Source organism: Vespula pensylvanica, chromosome 12 (genome assembly GCF_014466175.1).
Source record: "Vespula pensylvanica isolate Volc-1 chromosome 12, ASM1446617v1, whole genome shotgun sequence".
In the NCBI taxonomy this organism is placed as follows: domain Eukaryota; kingdom Metazoa; phylum Arthropoda; class Insecta; order Hymenoptera; family Vespidae; genus Vespula; species Vespula pensylvanica.
The window spans coordinates 5,313,904-5,338,894 of record NC_057696.1 but is presented as its reverse complement, the minus strand read 5'-3'; the positions used below and the strand labels follow the sequence as shown (position 1 = coordinate 5,338,894).

The window sequence follows — 24,991 nt, the reverse complement described above, 5'->3', positions numbered from 1 at the left end:
GGCGAAGGAAGTAAGAGAAATGGCGTCGAGTCGTTGGTAGAGGGGAGAAAGTCGGTAGTATCGTGCCGGCTGCGCAAGAGCAGCCTGCAAAGGTAGCTTTTCCAATAATGAAGAACCCGTGGTAACTGTCAGTCCGCTCGTGGTGCATTTCGTCGACTGTTGTGTGTTGCGCACACGCTCGGTGTGCGTGTGCGTGTGTGCGCGCCGTGTGTTGTTTTTATCCGGTGTTTTAGCAGGAGAGACAAGAGGCTTCGTCCGAAACTGACGGAAGAATAAGGAAAAGAAGATGTGATTTGAGAAACACGGGGAATTGGCACGCTTTTGTTCTCCGTCCCGGTCCGCGATTTCGACCGAGAGAGAGAGAGAGAGAGGATTTGATTCGAGAGAAAACGCGTGCTTTCGTGCATAAACGAAACTACTTGGCTCGTCGCGATATCAAGGGTACGTAGAAACAAATAAAAAGAATCCCTTCGAGAAACGACTAGCTCTCGTACCGCCTACTTTTTCTTTCCCGTCTTCTCTTCTTTTTTTCTTTTTATCTCGTTCGCGTATTGCGTTTTGACAAGCGCCAGGATACACCTACCTACCTACCTAGTCACCTACCGACCGACCGACCGACCGACCGACCGATCAACCAGCCGACCGACCGACCAACCAAACAACCAACCAACCAACCAACCACCGATGCCCACCATGATAAACAAACGGAACGCCATTGACCTTAAGCTCGCGAGATTTTCTCGTTGAGAACTTGAGATACGTTGGAGAATACGTTTTCTCCCCTAAAGGATTTGATCTCGCCGAAGCTTTTCTCTTCTCGACCGTCTCTCTTTTTGATTTTTTCTTTCTCGCAAGCGTTTCCTCCGTTTCTCTCGCTCTCTCGCTCTCTCGTGTCGCTTCGATCTGCGTATCTCCGGTGTGTGTTGCTATCCGCTCGCTAGAAAATATCCCGGCCTTTCTAGATATATACGTATATACTTGTATACGTATCCGGACGTATCTCTATCGGTATACGTATCGCTATACGTAGACGTTCTTCGAAACGATCTCTCGTTGTATTATAAAAATTGGCAAAAGACGAACGATAACGGAAGGCACGCGTTGCGACGGAACAACGACGTAAAAAAAAAGCTCGCGTAAATTTGTCCCGAGAGATGTCTGTTCGTCGTTAGCCGTTATCAAAAACCACGAGATTCGGTAGCAAAGTGTTGCTCTCGAAGCGGCAGTCCGTTCGTCAGCGACGAATTGTCGGTTTCCGGAGCAAAGCAAAAGGATGAAAGCGAGGGAGAGGAGGAAGAAGAAACATCGATTTCGTTTAATTCCGTTCTCGCGTATACCTCTCCGTTTACGATGTTTCGTTCTTTATCCATCTCGTAGTTTCGCGAGCTCGTCGTTTCTTTCGATCGTTGCTAGGGATCGATCGACCGACCGACCGACCGACCGACCGACCGAATCTTCGAACGCAAAAGGACGTCAAGAAAGTTTGAAACTTTGCTTAATCAACGTTGTCCTAATTACGTGTCGGTTCGAGTTCCTCTGTTAGATCAACGCGATCGTTAACTAATCCGACTCAACGAACGACGGATTGTCCATAGAAATCTCTTGTAAACTATATCGTAAATCGTGTAAACCAATAGTAAAGAAAATCTTTTCAAATTTTCACTTTTGATCGAGTTTACATCGCTCGTCGAGTTCACGAGCGATCGCATCGTGGGATCGATCGAGATCACGATTGGTCTGTTCGTCGTTGAAGCGAGAGAGAGAGAGAGAGAATAAAGGGTTAACGTGACTCGGAATCAGGGCAAAGTAGAAGTCCGCGGATCGCGGCACGCAACCGGTCGGTCGCGCAAACTTTCCTCGATTGTAAATCCGTCGTTACGTATCTTCTTTGGCATGCGCGCCCGTACGCCATAGCATTATAGCGTTACGACGAGCTTTCACCGCACGCGCTCGCTTTGCAACGCGAATTGACCGTTATCATTTCGTACGTTATTTATATGTATGCATACATACATACGCATCTATATACGCTGACGCAACGACAAGAAAAAAGATCAAACGCGAAATGAGAGGAATAACTAACTATTTATCGAGGAGCACGTTAGGAGGAATAAATTATTAATCCCATTTATCGTCCACGTGTGGAGTCAGAACTAATAGACGTTTCAAAGGTTTATACCTTCGAGATCGCGAGCGAATCGATTTGAATTTCGCGCTCGTCCGTACGATTACGCAAGTTTCGCGTCGATGTCGTTTGTTCGTCGATAATACGAGGGTCTTCGCGCGATTCCTCGAGATTAAGGTCGAACGATTTTGCCGATCGTGGTTACGGCACTGTTGCGCTGAAATTTGAACGTCGCGTTTCTCGAAGGAAGGAGGAATCGCGTCGATCGATTCGGCGTCGCGAACGTTTCTGAATGGGACGATGAAAGAGGTTTCGCGCGCCTTATCCGTCTCCGTTAGTTTCTCCTTTCTCGAAACACAGCCCGTGGAAATCGTCCAGAGGAAAAAAGGTACGCTCGAAAAATGAGAAATTCTCTCGCTTCGTTTCTTATCTCTACTCATTCGCCCACTCGTCGCAACGCGTTCTCGGTGATACTTTTAAACGCTCGACTCCTCGTCCTCGTCTTCCTTCTTCCACTTCCTCGTATCATTTCTCCGTTTCTTATTTATGCGACTTCCCTGCGCGCGATGCCAAACGAGAATTCACCCGTCTAAATCTCGGAGAAAGATCGTCTTTTGGATTTTCGCCAGTTAGGCGTCGAAAGTCTGGATTTACAGCATGACACCGGTTATAACCTCTCTATCCATTCGTCTATCTTTCTCTCTTTTTTCCTCTCATTTCATTCATTGTCGGAGAAAAGGAAAGAGACAATTCGATCGTGTTTGTCTTGTCGTGCTTTCACGAATAAGGATAAGAAAACTTCTCCTTGAAAATCCCAGACGCCGACTTCCTCCTAGAGATTGTAAACGATGAAAATACGACGAACGGGAACGAGAACGGACGGTAGTCTCGTTATGCATTTTCCAACCTCGTAAAACTCGTCCGCGAAGGAAAACTCGAAAGACGAGTAAAAAGGGAGGAAAGACTTTCATCGAGAAAGGAATAAGAAGAAGAGGAAGAAAAGAGAGATCAAAGGAAAAAAGATCGTGTCTCGAGGAGCTAGCTTATCGAACGGCTAATCTCTAAGGAATATCGTAGGATCTCGGTGAAGGTGCTCTTTTTCCCTCGGTACTAGAGCGGATAGAGAGACCAGTTCGTTAAACGTTGACTTTCGATGACGCGCACACCCACGATCTTTGATGGGCCAAAACTATGTTTCTTCGTTTCGTTCGTACCAGCTGTTTATCCGAAAGATAACAGCTTCTTAATTACACTTTTAAACGAGCTTCTCTCGATCCTTTCGTTCGTCTCATCCGTCGATGTCGTTTTATCGCTCGAAATCAAAGACGGAACGAGTCGAGGACGGCCAGGAAAATCGAAGAAATTCTCTGAGGTATTGCAAAAGAAAATCGATTGGCTATTACTCTCCGTCTCTCCTTCGTAAACGTATCTTCGGAGGCCATTGAACTTTTCCTTGTCCACTTTTCCGGGTGATCTTTGACAGATCTTCGAATCACACTTCAGAATCGAAAGGCGTTTAGCTCGTTAAGATAGACTCTTTATCTCTATATTTTTCTTTCCTTCGTGGCCACGAGTCACTCTCGTTTTCGTCGATCGACTCTGTTCGATGAAAGAGAAGGAGAGAAAAAAGGAGAAATAGCAGGATAGCTTCTCCCTTTTGTTTCTTCGCGAAAAGGAAAAGAAATACGTCCGAGAATTCGCGAGTGAGAGAAAGAAAAAATAGAGGGACGAAAGGAAGAGGCCTTTCTTTTCGCGGGAAAAGTGAAAAGAAAAAAAAAAGAAAGAGAAGAAAGCACTCTCGACACTCTCGCTTTCGTCGATCGATATTTTGCACGCTGTCTCTTTCTCTTTACGTATGTACATTGAATAAATGCGTATGGCTGCGAGCCGTCGCGTTTCGAGTCGCTTCAATACCTTCCGTCCTATAAAAAATTTCTTTCTTTTTTTTTTTTTTTAAGTTTCAATTCAAATTTCCTTCTTCATTTCTCCTACGAAACGTTTCTATGGAAATAAGGAATTCGCATGCGAATCATGTAAGATACGCGAGCCATGGGTACCGCTTTCCACTTTCATCGATATTACCCTCTTAAGAAGGAGATAATTATCGGTGAGTCAAAGAGAGAGAAAGAGATAACGGTCACGACACAATCGCGATAATCTCAATGCATTGTTATAACTCTCCTGATTTATTTTTATTCAGGTCACTATTGCATTTTTTCTTCAAAACGATTCTTCTTTAATTCTTAACACGATCAATTAGTTCGAAATGTTAAAAGTTAGGTCGCTCAATGACACAAAAATAATCCAATGATTTCCTTCGATTAATCCCTCGTAGTTTACCTTTTGGTACGGTAAAATGTCCTTCGTCGAATTTCTAGGATGACCGATTATCTCGAAATGTTACAAGTCGACTCCTTCACACGATGACATTATAAAATAGTTCAAAGCTTCGCTTTACACGGATACATATTATATACATTATATAAAATCTAACGTGATCAACACGGTTAATTGGACGCGGTGACCTTTCGCTGTTATAGCTAAACAACGACCCTTTCCTCGGTTGTTTGTGGAAAATGGAAAAAGGAAAAAAATATCACATGGTAATTCAGGACACAATGGAAATCAAACGGAGGCTTTTTATCTCTCTCTCTCTCTATTTCAGATAAATGCTTTCATGCGTACAAAAAATTTTCGATAAAGCTCAACGCCACTATTTCTTCGCTCTTCAGGGAAGAATATTTTTCAGCGATCATTGAAGTCTCTCTTTGACGAACGTTCAAACTCTGGCCGAATTTCGTGCCACTTTCCTTGCCACTAGTTCGGGAAAGAGAAACTAGAAAAGAATATATATATATATATATATATATATATATACACACACACATACGCGCGCGCGTAAACCGAGAAGAGTATTGCACGCTTCGTTTTTATTTCTTTTCTTTTTTTGCTTCGATTAAAATCGGACACCCCATATGTGATGGGTTGAACAACGAGATTATATATCCAACGGTAACCCTCTCTCCCTTTTTCTATGTGCAAGCGAGAGCAAATAGGTTCTTCCAGGTTCATTAACTATATGTACTTCTAGAGAAAACGTTCTCGTGCCGCGTGTATGCATGACTCGGAGGGGAAGAGGGTTGCTAAGTCGGGGAAGGGTGAGGAAAAATGGGGGAAGGGGACACCCCGTCGTCGTCGTCGTCGTCGTCGTCGTCGTCGTCGTCGTCGTCGTCGTCGTCGTCGTCGTCGTCGTCGTCGTCGTAGTCGTCGTAGTCGTTTGCGTTGTAGTTGTAGTTGTAGTTGTCGGGGTGGTTGTACTATTGATTTTTTTCGCCCTGTCCCGTTGAATTATCGAGAGTCCGTCTCTTTATGTGGGCGATCCCGCTGGCACATTGTACGCACTCTGACAAAGGCCTAGGAGGGTTCAAGGAAGAGAAAAGGGAAGAGAGAGAAAAAGAGGAGAATAATATATGTATAAGTATACGGGTTGCAATTTAATTCTAAGAGAGAGAGAGAGAGAGAGAGAGAGAGAGAAAGTTGATATTCAATCCTGACCGAGTGATCGTTCTTTGATCTATGCTCAGACGAGAGCTACTATTAATTTGAGAAAAGCAGGCCTGAACCATGTTGCAAAACAGGCTTAAGAGTTGGCACTGGGGACTGCTCGTCGTAGTCAGCCCAGATTGTTAGACTCGCTCTAAAAGAAACTCTCCCAACACCTACGGTACTTGCTATTCTTCTTACTCGTTTTCTAACACTTTAAGGGTCAAGCTAAAACGTTGACTACTACTACTGCTATTACTATGTCTAAAAGTTGTTTCTTGTTTCTTTTTGTGAATATGCAAACTCGATCTGATAAAAGTCGTTCGTCTCTATTATTGTGATTTTATTTAAACGCATTTCGATACAAATCAAAAAGAGGAAAAGAAAAGATAAAATTATTCCTCGATTATATCGACTGACTCTATGGATTACCGGAACATTTGCTGAATCTTCAGCTTAGCCCGATAATAATCGTCGTTTGCGAGCATCTCGTGGAACCAATTATTCGTTGATAGAACTGGTTTGTGTTTGGAAGCACCCGCATACCTTGCAAGCGACGACCTCGGTGGCAACTAACTAGGATTAGTTACTTGTTAGACAATATATACCTAAGCTGCCTGTATTGCTGAGTACAATGAAACGATCGAACGCGAAGGTGTCACGGAATGTCGAATTAATCGAGCGAATCGAACCTACGTAAGGTATACGGCACGTAAAGTATTCCTCTCTCTCTCTCTCTCTCTCTCTCTCTCTGCTCGATGGATTTATGAACGTCGATAAGTAACTCTGATGGTTGGAAAAGTGCAAGAAAAAAAGAAAAAGAAGACCTGTTCTAGAGTGCATACGTACCTACATAGCGATTTAAAAGCCGTCACCAAAAGGGTGCAGATTAAACGTCAAATGGCTGTACTCATATCGCTTATTCCTAGAATCATTTCCGTAGAAAGCGCTAAATCGTAGACGCGTCGCTACCTATAAATTCGATAAACTGAAAAGATCAAGAGGAAGAGAATGCTCGGGATTTTGCGCTTTCCTGTTTCTTTCTCTCTTTCTCTAATTTCATGGATAGGCTCAGACAATAATTCATCGACAATAGGATGTGTTCCACGCGAGTCAGTTGGCATCTTCGATCGATTCTCGATGCTGTTACCATCGTCTATTTTCTACTTTTTTTTCCCCGTTCTACGTATCTCTATTTCTCTTTCTTTTTCTCTTTTCAGCTTGTTTTGGTAATTATTTCATCATTATTTATTTAAAGTTTATACATTTGCATTTCGGATAATAATAATCAAAAAGCTTAAATAGCTCTCTTGTTCTTTAGTCTTGTTCAACGATAAAACGAGCATCTTTTTCTCTTTAAATCTACGTTCTCGTGTTCTCCTTTCGTTACTCGCTCGAAATGCATTACGTCCGTGTACTCTACCTCTCTTTATCTTTAGATGGCAAGGAGTAATAATTCGATCGGTGGTAATAACCTCGCCGACAATGGCGAAGCAACGAGGAGAGAGAGAGAGAGAGAGAGAGAGAGCCAGCTGGCCCTCTCCTCGATTTTAACTACCTCTATTCAGCACCTTCCTGCACTCGAGACACGCACGCGAGATGTCGATCTCTCGAAACGAAACGTTTAACTTTGTCTTCCATCGTTCTCTCGTTCCACTTTTAGTTCAAATCGAAATCGATATAAATTCGATTGTCCAACGAATACGCTTCTTCTGCTGCCACTATAAATCGTTTATTATTTGCCAAGTCGATTAGGAGGAGAGTCTGGTCATCGGTAAAGTCGATCGGTGACTTTCTCTTCGTTTTTATAAACTAGAATAATTTTTATTAAAAAATGTCTTCGGAGGTATATCGTCGTCGGTCGTCGTGTCTGTGAGAAAGAAAGAGAAATGAGAAATGTCAGATCGTAGGCGTTTCAAACGAAATATCACGCGAGTGTTCGCATCGGCGACGTTGTTCGTGGTTCGTCGCGCATTACACGAGCCAGCTAGTTCGATTTTTACAGCGAAGTAGCCTAAGCTAGTCGACATTGACGCGATATTATCCCGATATGCGCTCGAGCTTATCCAAGCGTCAGTCTCTTCACGTACGATCGGACTCGAAGGAGTAAACATCGCTCTGAGTAATATGTTTCTGTGGGCGCGTGAGCGCGTGTGTAAATAAAAAAAAAACCGAGAAGCACGTGTAAATAAAAAAACGATCTCGAGCGATTAGGAAACGAAAGGACGACGACGAGGACGACGACGACGACGACGACTACGACGACGACGACGACGACGAGAGTAATAGTAAATTCAGCGAGACTAAAGAAAAATGTGTTAGCGACACGTGTTGCATTTCGATGCAACAGTTTGCGAGAAAGGGCTAGCTAAGCTAATAATTAATGGATTAATCAAGTACGGATTTCTTGGTATCGGTTTAGGGCCTCTATACGTTCGACTACGATACCAAAGTTATGGTCAGAGAGTTCTGGGCCCGAGGACAATACACCGGGTGGCCCGATGGATTATTCATGCGAAGAGTAAACATCGGCGCATCACGCACGTGACTGTACGAACACATGCGCGGGCACGTGAAAGTGGGCCCGACACGTAACTCTTAGGACCCACGACGGCTGCGGCATCTGGGTACCACGTGCTACCACGGCCCTTTTTATATCTCCTCTTTGTATCAAGAAGAACGAACAAGAGTGAGAGAAAGAGACCGGTCGACTGACTTTTAATAGCGTTCGACTCGGTCACGGTGGCCATGCAAAGACCAGAAAAATGTCTTCGATCTTTCGTAGCACATGTTTCTCGTTTGACGAGGCACGTTCGAAAGATGCCATTCGAGCTAACGTATATTTCGTATATTTCGCACACGTGCCAATCCCCGTCCCCCACCCCGCTCCTCTCATTTTATTTCTTACTCTTACGGAGGAGACCCTTAAGACGAAATCCCACGATTTTCCCACATTTTCGGAATTCCATCGTAATATTCGTTGAATGCATCTCCGAGAATTTCTCATTTCGAGTCTTCTCGCGATAGGATCGTTTCTTCTACCGACTTAATTGTTCCCGAGATGCCATAGCGTTGGCAGATGTATCGGATGATGATTTCTACAAACTCGGCGAGCCGAGAAAAAAGCGTAACGAAATTGAATTCGGACCAGATGCGCACCTATGTAAGTAAGTACCTACTCGTTGCACAAGTTCGTTGCGAAACTTACACCTGTGCCCGTTTAAAAAACAAGCACGGAATCTGCTCGTCGTTCTTTAATTCGATTCTTTTCTCGGCATTTTAATCACACGTACCTACGCGTAGCGTAGCTTTAATTCCAGGCATTCCGTGATTTGAAAAATAACGAAAGGTAACGCCTCGTAAACTCGCTAAACTCGTCTTAAAGTACCACGTCTGCTGTGTGCCGTGCGAGTCATAAAAGGTTAAAAGAGCTCGCCGAGTTGGAATCTCGGATAAGTTGGTGCTCCTCGTACTAGGCAAAGGAATAAAAGGGGGAAGGTCTTTGAGATGGAAATAAAAGACTCTTTGCATGGGTTTCGATAAAACTTTTTCGTAGAAACTCGACGGCTCTCGTAATTCTTTTCTTCTTTTTTTTCAATCTATCCGATCGATCTTCGATCTTCGTGACTCGAGATATGTGATTTTCGATTGGAAAGAGAGAGAGAGAGAGAGAGAGAGAGAGAGAAAAAGAGATACTTTGGTATACTTTCGAAACTAGCACTACATTCCATTTCAGTCTATCGTGTAACTCGCCCAACACACTTTCCATGCGCCTAATTTACAACTATCAAGAGCGTAGCTCGTCCGTATAAAAGAGACGAGGAGAAAGGCTGCCGGCAAAAAGCCGAGGCTACCACGTAAAACGCGATTACGGTCAATGCAACATACTCTTTCTCTCGACAACCTAGACCTTCCGTTTCCGACCAACACATATATACCTCTCTCTACGTTTACTTACGTACGTATATATGAATTTTATATACAGTTGTCGGTTCTCTCCGAGTTTTTCGAGGAACAAGAAATATCGCGTTAAAGTTTGATCGAAAAGATACGCGTGATAAAAAGAAAAGGGACCCGATTTGCAACTAAAAGCTTGGCGACATCGCGTGTCTCTTTTACCTTGCACTCTCGGTTCTCGCATGGTCTGGTCGCGCTATCGATCGATATATTCGAGAGGGAGGTAAATTTTCGCACGGCAACGAGATATATCCGGAAATAGAGACAGGACGTTAATAGATACCGTCAGTGTTTCCTTCCTCTCTTCCCTCCCCCATCTCTTTCTCTCTCCCTTTATATCTTCATCGTTTATCGATAAATATTTATCGAATCGTTTTATTCGCATATAATCCGTTGAAAAAACTGCTTCCTTCTTTCGCCTTGCGTTCGAATTACTACGAAGAAATAAAATGTAAAAATGGAGTCGATGGGTCAGAGGTCGACCATGCTGCTCGTGTTCGCGAGAGACGTTTGCAAATTCTGTTTGTCAATAACACGCGGACGACGGCTCGTCAGCGGTCGCGCGCAACGTTACGTAGGACAAGCGTGAAAATTGATAAATTATTACGATGACGTCCCGAGAAACGAACGAACTGTATGACATCATTTCCATGGGATCCATACATCCCGGAATTCCTACTAATAATGCTATCCGAAAACAATATCGAGAAGCGTAATTACAGCGGCTCCGTGTTTGTCCCTCATCAAACTCGCGGTTTTCGCCCTCCAAGGTTCGGGGAACTTTCTGGTCGAACCTATGGAGAACGAGAGCCGGGGGATCGCAAAACGGCTGGAATATTATGCTCGAGCCGATAATTATAGGCAAGATAAATCGTCAGTTGCGTCGCGATGATAGAAATCAAAACTCTATCGGGTATCTCTGAAGTATCTCGTTAGTGTCCAAGTGCCGTTTAAAGATCACACTTGATAAAGATGTCTCTCGGTGTGCAACGGGAGAGGGAGAGGGAGAGAGAGAGAGAGAGAGAGAGAGAGAGTCATCTGCGAGAGAATGCAAGACCGAAACGAATGTTTGAAAGGCCGCGTTGGCGCTGCTATCAATAGTTTGGTCGTTGGCGAAGTACCTACTTCACTCTCCAGCCTTTTACACGCGTACATACGCACGCATAGAAACATACATGGGGTTTAACGGAGGGAGGCTCGCCGTTGGGAGAGAAGAAACGCACATACGTTCGAGAGTGCACGCTCTTTTGTCGGTGCCTAACTTAGCGAAGGAGACTGAAAAATACAAATCTATTAAAAGTTTAATTCTTTTCTAAAAGTTGAAAGCAGACAGATCGACGAACGTTTTAGCGTTTCAATGAGATATTACATATCGATAATTAAAATTAAAACGTATCGTCGACGTAACACATAATAATCAAAATAAGTTTTCTAGTAGCCTAAAAAGTTCGACTCCCGTTTGGCAAGCTGCAGTTTCTCAGGAAATTTATGCCCCCGTTCAGGCTCGTGAAACAAAGTGCCATAAATTTTCCTTCTCGCCTTGCCGTGAACGAGGGCGCAAAAAGTTTGTACGGGTGAAAACGTTAAGTCGAAAATTATCTTTTTCCTTCTTCCTCCTCGTCTTCGTCTTCTTCTTCTTCTTCCTCGTCCTTTTCCTCATCGTGGTCGTCCGAGCACGACCTAATAGCATTTTCGTGATATCGAGCGGCTTTTACCGGGGCTCACTTAGCGACGGATATGACGTAAAAGGAAAAGGTTGCCGACCTTTAAAACACTGTCCAAGTGCTCCAGAAACCTAAAATTTCGTTCGGCTTTTCTTGCTTACTGCTTTTCTCGTCTCGAGTCGTCTCCACCTCGCGTGTTTTCCGATCAATCGACCGAGCTTAGGCGTCCTCGAATAAACCGGAGGGACCATCGAAACCATGCGTCTATTTTTGGGAGGAAGTCGTGCGATTCGAGTCTCTCTCTCTCTCCCTCCCTCCCTCCCTCCCCCTTCCTCCCCTTTCTTCGGTCTGACTTCTCTTCGTCGTTCGAACTTTGCGAACTTATCGCCGTGTAACGTACAGAGTAGATATCGGTATACTCGTCGGTATACCGATAGGATATATCAGAGTTCGACGATACTTTATCTCTATGAAATATTTTTTCGTACGATCCCCGAAGACGATTGGAACAACGACGTTGCCAGAGTAGCAGGCCGTTTTCTGGTGATATCCTATTTTTGGAAGGAGTCAACGAGCGTGCCAACACGTCGATCGATCGTCGTAGGGATCTCTCGACGGATCATTCTTCTCTGGTCGTCCTGACGCGTCTCCTACCTAGTTACCTAGCTAGCGCTTCGGACACATTCGACGCGTACCATCGTCCGAGATCGTCGGAATTATCTCGGATATAGAAAAACGAGTATCGTCCCCGAAGTTTTCCCCTTTCCTCCTTGGCAACCCGACGAACGGCGAAATAGAATTTCTCTCCGAGATGATTCTTCGTACGTAATGCGTACATACGCGCGCGCACACCTGCACGCATATTTTGTTAACTTGATTGGAAACACGTCGCTCGACAAAAGTATAATAACAATGGAGATAGGAAACGAGTAGAAAACGATTCGATCGATTGGAACATTGTCTCTTTTCGTCTCTCGATATCGAATTAAAAAGAAGAAAGAACGAACGGAGAGAGAACGAAAACGACGAGAGCCCCTACGAATGAATCGAAAAATTTCATTAAAATCCTCGAACGCGCCCCTCCCTTCGTATATCTCTTTCTCTCTTCTTCGTAGTCCCGTTACGTGCTCTCTTCCTCCATTTTCTATTTTCTTCCTCTTTTCCTTTCTTTTTCGTTTGGCGTAAGCACGGCATCAAAGCTTTGTCGGCGCGTTGGCCGGAACAACGAGCAGATTCGGAATTAGCACGGGCCGATGGAGGAGAGAGCTCTCGTTGCCGTAGAAAGACCGAGAGAGAGAGAGAGAGAGAGAGAGAGAGAGAGAGAGACAATCCTTCCTTGCCCTTTTCCAGGCGCCAGCCAGTCTCTTCTTCCTCCAGGGCCTTTGCACTTTTCTTTCTTTCTCTCTCTAATTCTCCGTCATTACCGCGTTAATCGCTCCCCTTATCGAGGGTGAACCTATCGATCTCGCGCAAGCCACGCGGGCTTGCGGCTTTAACCCTCGACGACGCACGCTTCTTTCTTCCTCCGAACGAGCCAGACATTGTGCGCGCCTCTACTTTTTCTTTGCTCTTTTAAAAATAAGAAAGAGGGAGGGAGAGAAAAGTAATAGTATTTGAGTCGTCTCTTTCCGGCGACGATGTGAATCGTCACGTAGAACGGTCTCTCAAAGTTGGACGAGGACGACGATGACTGCGAGAATTGCCGCGCCACGCCGGACTGCGACGACCGACACCGTGTCACGGAGGAAGTCCCTTACGTACGCGACTCGAATGCTCGATGCTTGCTCGATGTGTGCTCGACGCTCTCTGTACGACTCGCGACGACGGATAGATAAATACTGAATAGACGAAACAACGAGAAGGTAAACTACGCTAAATGTCGCTACGGTGTTTACCAACACCGACGACTCTCGAATTCCTCTTAGCTACGTTGTAAAACCGCGCAAAAACGCGTGAAAAATAATGAATCCGATACGATAAGGAATAGGTAATAACGCGCAATAGGTATATAACGCGATTGTTTATTAAACAGGCGATATCGTATACGCTAACGAGCTGCGTTAAAAATGAAACCGTCGGGAAATATGGACTTGTAATCGATCGATCGTCGAATCGATAGTACCGGAAGAGAGAATTCTTCGTCCTGTCTGTATAGACGTCCTGCGGACAGGCTACAGACCGTTAAGTCGCTCTCTGAATCCTTAATACTCTTCTCTGTTTGTCCTCTGCCTCCCTCTCTCTCTCTCTCTCTCTCTCTCTCATCTCAATGATCGTCATGGAATTCTCCAAGGACATGCTCCTCGAAAGAAACGATCGAACTCGATTGTTTCGGACGCGAGTGATAAAAGAAAGTTGGGGCTAGTTTCGGGTCAATGACTCGAGGAGGCGATGCAAACAAATCTCACGACGATGTTTAGAGCGCGTTCTGCATCGAGTAGAAAATACAAGAATCCGAGAGGGAGAGTTTTGTGTTTTTACTCGTAGACGTAGCGTTCGTCCTCTGTGTTCGCGCGCGGGCGCGCGCCTCGTCACAACGACGCAAGAGGAGGTCGAGTGGCGAGAAAACGCGTACAAGTAGGTCCTCGTTCCGACCTTTTTACCTTGGCGACACGCGTGCGCGAACTCGATGAAAATCAGCTCGCAGGCGGACGCGAGCTCGCGTCGATTTCCTTCAAACTCGTCTTCCGAACGTTTCAACGTATAAAAAGAATATCGAATGTTCTCTCTAAAAGAGACTTTTCTTCGAGTTTTCGTCATCCGTTTTTAGGTCGACGAGTCCTCTCGCTTGGATCGTCCCCTGGGAGGGCAAGTTCCTCTCATTGGTTTTTAAGTACGGCCAGGTCGACTCTTTTTCTTCTTCTTCGTGTTCCTCTACGGTTGCCGTCTTAACGACGCCTATTCTTTGGCCGCCGAGGAGAAATTACGCCACGACACCGAAGACCCGTCGTGCTCCTCATGACTCAGAGACGTTTCGTGACGTAGTCGTGACTCATGACTCCCTTCTCCCTTCTCTCCCTTTTCTCGCCGAATATATACCCAACGATGATGACCGCTTGGCTAGAACCAGCCAGGTATCAGGAGGTAGATAGATAGATAGATAGATAGAGGGAGAGAGAGAGAGAGAGAGAGAGAGAGAGAGAGAGAGAAGGAAGATGAAATGCGTTCGGAGGATCAACGTTCTCTTTCGAACGCGCAGATATTGCTAGGTGTTCAACGTCGATCGATACTTGAAAAGCGTGATAATGGTTTATTATTCCAATTGACCAATATTTTCTTGCGAATGAACGTTAAACGTAATGTTATAATAGATATTTCGTTCGTTCGTGCGACTCGTCCGGTCGAACGATTTGCTCTTTTTGTCCGCTATATGTTTACTTATATAGACTCGGAATGCTTTTGAAAGAAAGATAGCTTCCCGTTAACTTCACGGATACTCAAGGAGAGAAACGCAGCTGTGGTTCGTTGCGGCTTCTTCCCGAAAAGGAAAACGATCGTGCATACGGGCGCGAGCATATTATCGCGTATGCTTATCTCTCCGAGCTCTCGTATACAGTAAGTATCTTTGTATGTGCGTCGTGTCGTCTTGGCTCGCTCGTTCTTCCTCGTAAATTCATTTTCGGTTTAACATTCTTCTTTCTCTCTCTCTTTTCACGCGAGCAACCTTCTTAATCGATGAGTTTCTTTCGACGATGTGGAACAAACCAGGAGACCGTAATAGGTAGTTGTTACTAAACGAGGCGTGAAACGATTTCTACTCTCTCGTTTATGCTTATACTTCGAACTCGGGTTAAAAGGAGAAACGATAAATCTCATTATACGCGTTTATATACGAAGAGTAGCGTGAAAAATCCTGAAACGAAAGAGAGAGAGAGAGAAGATCGTGTATTAGGTACACGGTGGAACGCTCGAAAGCGTTCGCGAGCTTCGAAGAGATCTTTGACCCTAGTGGGATTCGAATGACGTCACTTTATGAAGACTCGGGCCCATTCCCGTACTCGAATCCCTGGACCCATTCGCTTCAAGCCCTTCTTCTTTCTCGCTGGAATATTTCGACGATTTCTTCATTTCTATTCGACAATTCTTAATTTTTATCGTCGAAATTTGTTTCTTCAATTTTTGGAAAAAGAGAATTCGTTGGCTAAATTAATTTTGTAAATTGATCGGCGTTATACGTCGAGCGAGTTGTCGAGGTTGCAGAATTCTTCCGATAGTTGTTATCCCGGCGTAATATTACGACGGGATATGCAGAGCGATCGCGACGAATCGTTTGAATACCGTTAGCAACTCGATGCCGATACGCTTCTATCTTCGGTTAATGCAGCTTAAACGCAAAAATACGCATTTGTTTAGAGTTATTTTCTTTCATTGTTGATAACTACAAGTTACACAAACGATGTCCGTACAACTCAAAGCATTGCCACGTATGCACGGGAAAAAGAAAGAAGATAGATAAATATTTCTTTTTCAAACGATATACGATCCGATATTAAATTCGGTATTCGATCTATTATATAACGGGTAGTTAAATCCATAAATTTTTCGATAAAAAATGCTCTGGTAATTCGACTGGCATTTCGCGCCTGGAGATAGATATCCATTTATAAGTTCGTAGTTATCGACCGATAATCACGATTCGATCACCATCTAGCGGGGAAATGTTGAAACTATCTTAAAAAAGGAACCCCTGGTGATAGGAAATGTTTTTTACGGACATTCTTGTTGGTTCGCATGTAAACGAATCGAACGATTTAAACGTTTTAGATGGATTTTTCATCGAATCTTCTCCGTCCTCTGTCTATTAAAAATTGAAGCTATCTTTCGATACGTATACGTGTGTCGCACATCGATGTTTTAAGCATCGTCGGTCCTTTTCTTTGTTCCCTCGAGCTTTTTTCTCAATAAATTTTCTTTCCCACGTATCGAGGATGACCCTTCTCTCGATGTTGCTATTGTAATCGTATTATAATCTTGCTGTCCAATGAATAGTCGAAAGGAAGGCGACCGAAGGAAAGGGCAAAGAAAAGCGACTCGTAGTCGAGTAGCAGTCAGCGTTTCGAGAGAACGACGCATTTGCATTTCTATCGAAGTGCATCCCGAAGTGCCGGCTTCGCCTTGGCGTTGAACACAGTTTCTATCTTTACTCCGAGAAAAAGCTTTCTCTCTTTCTCTCGCTCGAAACGATCCCACCACGTGCAACGACGACACTATTTCCCGCTTTACTTAATTCCCTAAATATCTTACGAATTTACATCCCCTACGAATCCCCTCGTTGTTGTCGTCGTCTTGATTTACGAGCGAAAATAAAAAAGTCGCACGATGAGAGAAGGCAATAGAATGTAGAAAAAATTTCACGGTGAGAATTATTAATAAACGAAGAGAGAGCGAGAGAGAGAGAGAGAGAGAGAGAGAGTAGGCAGAGTCGATATTTTCGGTGCAACGTCTTTCCTCGCGGACTCGTAGAAAACGAGTTTTCTACGAGTCCGCGATTTAACGAAAAAAAGAACGAACGAACGAACGAACGAACGAGCAGCCATTGGGGTTACTCTGTCGCGCATGAATCCGGAGATACCCCAGCTACGACGAAAATTAGGGGTTGCAAGGAAGGCCTCCCCTCGAGAGACTCGACAGACTGTTTCAGTGGGGGAGACCGAAACGTAATTTGCAACGCCTTCGATGATTCCTACCTCCTAGGCCTTTCTCCGAGTTTCTCGAAGCTCCTTTTACCGCCTTCCGTGAAATTGTATCATAACTTATGGCTATAGGGCTCGAATCATAATCAAAGGCTGTATTAAATATTAAATCCAATTCTTTTTCGGCTACCTTTCCGCCTTAATCATATTCAACGATTATTACAAAGGAAAAAATTGGGAGTAAAGACGAGATACGAGACGCTTGTTTTTATTTCTATACCTATAGTCCCTAGATATCTAATTCAATACTAACGAGAGAGGGGGAGGGGAACGAATCAGTTTTAGGCAGGCCCGTACCTAAGTACGCCCCTGACTCGCGATAACGTCCAATCGCCCCTAAAACGCTACCGAATGGATGTAGGGACGACGAGGAGGACGAGAATTGCGAGGGAAGGGCGTAGTCACGAAATCGGACTTTACGTGTCCATTCGAAGACGATATTTCGAGAGAGCATTCTACGATCTTGTCCGACAAATATAGTCACTCGAGTCACCGAACTTTTGCTCCTAAGATCTAGCATCCAAAAGTGTTTATAGATTTTTTCCTTTGATAGATAAGAATGTAATGTAAGAAAGAAAGCATCTTGATACTCTCTATCCCTTCGAGGTACATACTTCGTTCCTGTGTAAACGAGGAGAAGCCGATCAAACGAGGATGTTTCTACGGAAACTCTTGCGATATTAATGTTTACACGAGCTTCGCGTCAGCCTCCCTTCCTCGCTCACTCCCCTCCTCTCTCTCTCTCTCTTCTCCTAAAAAACAGAAAAAATAATAAATATCAGATAGCGTGTTTTGAAAAGAAAAGCAAAAAAATATCTCTACCTTCTCTCTCTTTTTGTATGCCTCTTTTTTATGGAAAATGAATGAAGCCCTTGGGAAAAACGATCGTTGCTCGAATGGTTCGTTAAAGTGTCGACGGCCGAGCTAGGAAAGAAAATTTTAATTCCTCTTTGTCCATCGTTACGACAAAACGTCGCCATTGTTCGTCACACGAAAGCACCATCGGGATACGGAGTTATATGCAAGAGAGAGAGAGAGAGAGAGAGAGGGGGAGAGCTACTGTGGGAGATATCGACCGACTCGTCCGGCTCGTATATCCGTTCTACGTGTTTCCATGTGTGCGCGCGTTTGCGAATGTGAGGATTGATCCTGACGGTGTTGCGTCGACCCATACGTACATACGTAACCGTATCCGTACAAGCATATTTTCTATGGGGTTGGTGGGAGTGAAGCTGGCCATATCCAAATCGACCCTTCAACGTCCTTATTCCGTTCGATATTTCTACTTGTATGTGAACCTATAGATGTGCGCATCCGAGAAAAGTCCCTCCAGCTGTTTAATTAAAAACTTTCCTCGCGATGCAACGAATACGTCCGGATTCGAGCATCTTCCTGCTTCTATGTAGTCATGTAAGTCTCCTTTTTTTCGCGTTTGCCTTACTCAAGATGAATTCTTCTTTTAGTTGATGCTCCTCGCCTTTCTTTCCGTTTGACGTCGTTCAACACTCGTGACGTACTTGTGCGATAACGTGCGATCTAGGCGAACCGCGATTAAAGTAATTTATCACCGAGTACACAGGATAATCCTAAGCTCGTAATAACGTTGGAAATTGCACGGGAAACGTATTCGTAAACCCTTAAGAGAGAGAGCCAAACTCTCTTCTCCCCCCCCTCCCCCCCTTCAAACTCTCTCTCTCTCTCGGCGAGCACGATTCAAAGTTAATTTCAAAGATTCACACAGATTCGTTGTCTTTCTCTCCGTTGCACGTACCAATCGCAAAACGGTCGCAACGTTGGCCTTTCTTGTTGATAAGAAACGTCGAAGGCAATTCCACGTTAGAAATAATGCCACGCGAAATTGCACGCTCGGCCGTGTTCGTGTTCTGGATCTCTTGCAACGAGATTAATTGCCTCGAACTACACGCGTCAAAATAAAAAAAGAGTTCAACAAAATGTTGTTACCGACGATTCGGCGACCATCGTTACCGACGTGGCACGGAACGTTGCCGATTTTCAGGGGCGAACAGAGTTCTCGAGAGGCGACGTAATTAATTTCCAATTTCTTTGTTCGGTATATCCGAGAAAGAAGAATGGAAGGAAATAAAGAGGAAGAAGAAAAGAAAAAGAAAAAAGAATAAGCCTTTAAGAATTACGATCGTGATAACGATAATGCATTATTATCGAGTCTCGCTATTTTTTACGCTCGACCGAAGTTGAGTGACAACCGGACATTAACATGCGCGACCTGCATCCTGCGATCGACCTCCATTGCGATTCCACGCGACACAGAGACGATCGGTGGAATGACGATAATCGTATCTGATTCGTTTCTCTATCCTGTCGTAGGTACGCACGACGCACGCACGCACGCACGCACGCACGCACGCACCCACAGGATGGACAGGTGGAGGAGGATTATTTGAAAGGACGAAGAAATGAAGACGCTTCACGGGAATCCTGAGGAGATTCGAATGTTCTAACGATCGAGACGGAAGAACGTCGGGAACGTGAAACAAAATGGGCAAGTGTTGTAGCAAACGACAGGAGCCTCAACCGATCGGTGAGTTTCAACGAGGAACGAAGAGGGATCCGATCTCGATTAAAGGACTACTTTTCCGCTCGTTTACAGGTTACACGAAAGCAGAAACTGGATTGAGCTCGAAGCACAGCAATGGCGGTTCCTTGGACCGATACACAGCCGATCCAAACCAGAGAGGCGTGCAAGCCAGGGCGGATATTATCCGTCCGAGGCCGACACCTTGTAAGCTACAGATACCGCATCACCCACGTAAAACAAGCTCGCCTGTCGTTATGCCTGCATGTGTGTATTATTTTACGTTCTCATCTTGGTTTATCTTGGTCGTAGTAGATCGAACTAGTGATTTTTTTTTTCTTTTCTCTTTCTCTCCTTCCTTCTCTTTTTCTTTTTATTCAACTTCTCCCCGCTAATGCGATCGTTGCTCTCCGATAAGGTGCTCCGACGTGTCCGACGTTGAAAAGCTTTCTCGTCAAGTGCGATCATTTTTTTAATAGCTCACTCCCAACGAGCGAACAAAATCGTCGTGGCTCTGTACAATTACACGGCTCGCGAGAGCACCGACGTGAGCTTCGTCAAAGGCGACAGAATGGAAGTTTTGGATGATTCCGAGCCTGACTGGTGGAAGGTTTTACACTTGACGACCCTGCAGGAGGGTCTGATCCCGTGGAACTTCGTAGCGGTCGAACGTTCCGTCGAGAGCGAAGAGTGCGTGTCGGCCAATTTTCCATTTTCTTCGTTAGAACCCAAAGATGCGAGACGTAGCACGTAAAAGTCTAATACCATGTATCGTCGTTTGCAGTTGGTTCTTCGAGAACGTCTCGCGTAAGGAAGCAGGAAAGTTGTTGCTGGTCGATGAAAATCCACGCGGCACGTTTTTGGTCAGACCGAGCGAGCACAATCCAAGGGGTTACAGCCTGTCGGTAAAGGACTGGGAAGAAGGCAGGGGTCATCACGTGAAACACTACAAGATCAAACCCTTAGACAATGGCGGCTTCTTTATCGCCACGAATCAGACATTCCCAACCTTGCCAGCTCTCGTTATGGCGTACAGCAGTGAGTATATCTCTTTGATGAAATTTAGTGCGATCGCGAGGCCCTACTAATCGACTCGATCGTTCTTTCGTATTCAGAAAACGCGTTAGGCCTTTGTCACGTTTTATCGAAGCCCTGCCCGAAGCCCCAGCCGGACATGTGGGATCTGGGCCCAGAATTGCGCGACAAATGGGAGATCAACAGGAACGAGATACAGCTGATAAGGAAATTGGGACACGGTAACTTCGGCGAGGTTTACTACGGCAAATGGCGGAACAAAATCGAAGTGGCGGTGAAGACGCTTCGTCCGGGTACCATGTCGACCGAAGCGTTCCTCCAGGAAGCCGCGATAATGAAACAGTTTCGTCACCGACACTTGGTCGCCCTCTACGCGGTCTGCTCCAAGGAGGAACCGATTTACATCGTCCAAGAGTACATGTGCAACGGGAGTCTCTTGGACTTTTTACGTACCGGCGATGGCAAGTACATGCAATTCGAGGACTTGATTTACATCGCCGCCCAGGTTGCCTCCGGGATGGAACACCTCGAGAGCAAACAATTGATACACAGAGATCTAGCGGCTAGGAACGTTCTCATAGGCGAGAAGAACAAGGCAAAGATTTGCGACTTTGGCCTCGCTAGAGTGATCGAGGACGACGAATATTGTCCCAAACAGGGAAGTAGGTTCCCGGTAAAGTGGACCGCTCCCGAAGCCATCGTTTACGGAAGGTTCAGCATCAAGAGCGACGTTTGGTCCTATGGTATTTTACTCATGGAGTTATTCACTTACGGACAAGTTCCTTATCCCGGTAAGTAAACACGACGCAACCCTTACTTTTCGTAAAATCTCGTCGACCGATAACAAAATCAACGTTTTCCTCAGGTATGCACGGCCGAGAAGTGATCGAGCAAGTCGACAAAGGTTACCGTATGCCCAAACCATTGAATCATCCACTGCCGGACAGTATATATCGATTAATGTTACAGTGCTGGGACGCCAGTCCCGAGAAACGACCCACCTTCGAGTTCCTTAATCATTATTTCGAGTCGTTTAACGTCACTAGTGAAATACCTTATCTCGAGCCACCGACGGACTGATACACAGCCCACATGCAGAGTCACATGGTGCCGCACGGTCATTTTCATACAGCGCACATCAACTGTGCCATGGAATTTTACGGTATTTATTGCTAAAGAATAAACGCAAAAACGGCGATAACCAAGTGGGATCGTTATTGTTGACGATGACGTCGGAAAATTGAGAAACCGTTGATCGAAATCCGTTACCGACCAAGGAAGCCAATGGAAAAATACTAAGGACGAATGTGCGACTCGTTTCTTGACGCAATAGGGATGATTACGGCGATTTTATAAGAACGCGCGACTATTCTTTACGATAGAGATACTCTCTCTCGATGACGGAAAACCTTGTGTGCCATGAACTTTATCGATTTCATAGGTATTATTTATCAGGTTAACATTCTTCTGACCAATCGTGAATAACTGCCGAAAAATCTTTCAACGTCTTACGTAAGAGAAATAAAAGAAAAAAGAAAAAAAAGAGCGAAGAAGGAAACGACTATCTAAAAAGTACCAAATTGAATTAAGCTTCGTGACCAATTGTGAATAACTGCCGGATTTTTGAACCTCATGTGTTACCCCGACTGAAATGAAAGGAGAGTATAAAAATTTGTCTCGCGTGCGTGTGCGTGGGTGTGTGCGTGTGCGTGTGCGCGTGCGCGCAAACATATGAAATCTTGAATGAATCGTTCGTCAAACGTTTTCACCATTTTGAGAAATATTAAGTGAACGATGTTTGATCGAAATATTAATATTAATTAAGGTGTGTAGAGCAGTAGCGTTGATACGAATTGAAAGGTAGTATAGGTAGTATTTAAAAGTCATAGATGATATAATCATATTTTAGACCGTTAGATCGTTGTCGATTTCGAACGGATAAAGAGAGAAAGAGAGAGATAACGATACGTAATAATAATTTTTGTCATTGATCTCCGATCGTAGTCGAGTTTTCCTAATGGAAAGAAATCTTTCGACACCCTCAAAAATTATCGTACGGATTAATTATTCATCAATTGTTATATCGAATATCGTCAAAAATGCACAAATTAATGTGTCGATGAAACGAAACAAAGAGATTTCGCGACTAGGGAATATGATTATACACTTACATGGTACACGTCATGTTTGAGTTTCATTTTTGTTTCTTTTAAGACAAAGGCATACTAGTTTGTTTATATCAAGGATGCAAGTATTTAATCCAGTACCATTCGTACGATTATTTTTAGCTGTGATTCTTCGCTAAGTCGCGAAAAATACCATGAAAACGGGAGACCAACGGTGTGCGGTTAATCTATTTTCTTTGCGTTTAACAAATTATGCATTATATCTGCAATAGCTACGATAAAACAAGTTACGTACGTGCAAGATCTTTCCTTTAGATTGCACTTTTCGCGAAATATTGTCGATTATGACGTGTGAGGTATTAGAGATTAGTGTTTTCGCAATTGATAATACGGGAGAGAGAGAGAGAGAGAGAGAGAGAGAGTGCGTGTGTGAGCGAAAGAGAGAAAGAAAGCAAGAAAGGAAGAGTTTAAAAAAGTTACTAAATTGGTATAAACCAGAGTATGCGCGCGCGTGTGTGTACAACGGAAAAAAGAAACTTTATATTATCTCCTTGCGTACGTGTGCGTGTGCGATGCGTAAAAGATGCGATCTAGTAGAAAATGGAACGCAAGATATAATAAGCCATCGATGTTATTCGTACAAAATGTCTGAATGAAAGAGGAAGAAAAAGAGAGGAGAATTGTAAATTTTTTACTAAAGATACATACGAACGACAAGTTAAAATTAGAACGTAGATGAAAAAGGTAGGAACGTTAAAAAATAATTAAACGCGATAGTTATTCGAATCTCCTGAGAAAATCGATACGTCATTTAATCCACGTATCCGCACGTTTTCCTTTTTAGAGAGGGAGAGGGTGTCCGATATTTCGTCTATTTCGTCGTCGTCCCATGCGAAATCGTATCGTTAGGATTAAGTCTATGGATATAAATCATTAGTTTATCGAAATTTCATTGTGAAGAGAGAAAGAGAGAGAGAAAGAAAATAATTGTGTTACGCGTGTCCTAACTAAATATTTTTCACGAGCATTTTACTGCGAATTAGTCGATTGGCGCGACATTAACGAAAATTAAAAAAAAAAAAAAAAAAGAAAAAGAAAAAAAAAAGAAAAAAAACACGAGAACGCGAGAAAGAAAAGATGTAAGCGGTGATATGCGCGTTAAAAATGTCACGTTTCGTAGCTTTAGATAGCTATTACCACGTCCAGTACATTTTTCTATGAGCGTTTTATACTGATCAAAATGTTGTTGTTTTCTCGTGAGGTTTAGAAAAAGAGGAATGATCATTTGAAAGTTTTGCCGACGATCGAGTGTCGCCGTAGTAGTTTGTAGAATAGTTTTATGCAAGTTCGATTCCATATAACAATGGATTATGAGGTGGAAGAAGAGAAAGAGATACAGATTGCGAAAAAAAGAATGATTTCATTGATATCGAGCGCATCGGTAATAGACCAGAGAGACTTCTTTTCCCCCGCTATCTATTTTAACTTTTTTTTTTTTTCGTTTCTTCTAACTTTAGACTCTTGCAAAAGCATCACGTGATCGACGTGCTCGTTTCTTCGTCGAAGAGGATAAATCATTTTTAAGAACAAACGATTCGCCACGTTCCCACTGCCATTCTATAATTAAAAGAATCAAACGTTACGGCGGCAATTCCAAAGGCATTCTCATTCGTTCTATCGTGTACCTAACGAAAGAAAATACGAGCCCTATGGCTCGCTTGGTGTATATCGTGATACTATCTCGATTCGACAAATTCCTATCTCTATGAACGCGTATCTCGCCGTTGCCCCGTTCAAATGAAATCTTGATAAATCTGTGATATAGCGGCAGACCTCACGTTTTGATACAGAGTTTGAACATTGCACGGGATTACCGCGACATTACACGTAACTAATGTTGTGTATATAGTAACAAGTTTAACGGTTGGTTATTCGTCGCGAATTACATGCACTTTCGAACGATAACAGCAGCAGCAGCAACAACAACAGCAGCAGCAGCAACAACAACAACAACAGCGGCAGCAACAGCGGCAGCAACAACAAAATGGTCGTCACGTGGTGCGCGAGCACGGAACAAAAGAAATATTTTTTCATTGTATTCGATCGTTCTAACGTAACAGACGCCACGTAAATACGCGATTCACCACGCTATTCTCTGAGATAAAAGAATCTGTATATGTATAACGTCATCATTTTTTATGTACCAAAGCTTATTATCATTAAGTAATTTAATGATTACTTTGTATTATTGGATTAATTACCTTAAGCCTATACAGATAAATATATTATGTACCATA

The 24,991-nt window shown here is 43.9% G+C and overlaps 1 protein-coding gene across 2 annotated transcripts; it reads left to right on the top strand.

The window, feature by feature from the left end:
• The first annotated feature begins 56 nt into the window (after positions 1–56).
• On the top strand, positions 57–24,991 carry LOC122633404 (tyrosine-protein kinase Src64B). 2 transcript variants are annotated; one of them, XM_043821232.1, is made up of 7 exons: positions 57–441; positions 19,326–19,539; positions 19,609–19,800; positions 20,013–20,223; positions 20,318–20,571; positions 20,649–21,359; positions 21,434–24,991. In XM_043821232.1, exons 2-7 carry the CDS (start codon positions 19,497–19,499, stop codon positions 21,646–21,648), a joined length of 1,626 nt encoding a protein of 541 aa, XP_043677167.1. In that variant the 5' UTR covers positions 57–441; positions 19,326–19,496; the 3' UTR covers positions 21,649–24,991. The 2 variants fall into 2 exon arrangements, with proteins under 2 accessions (XP_043677167.1, XP_043677168.1); XM_043821233.1 differs by having other exon boundaries at positions 59–441; positions 19,609–19,740.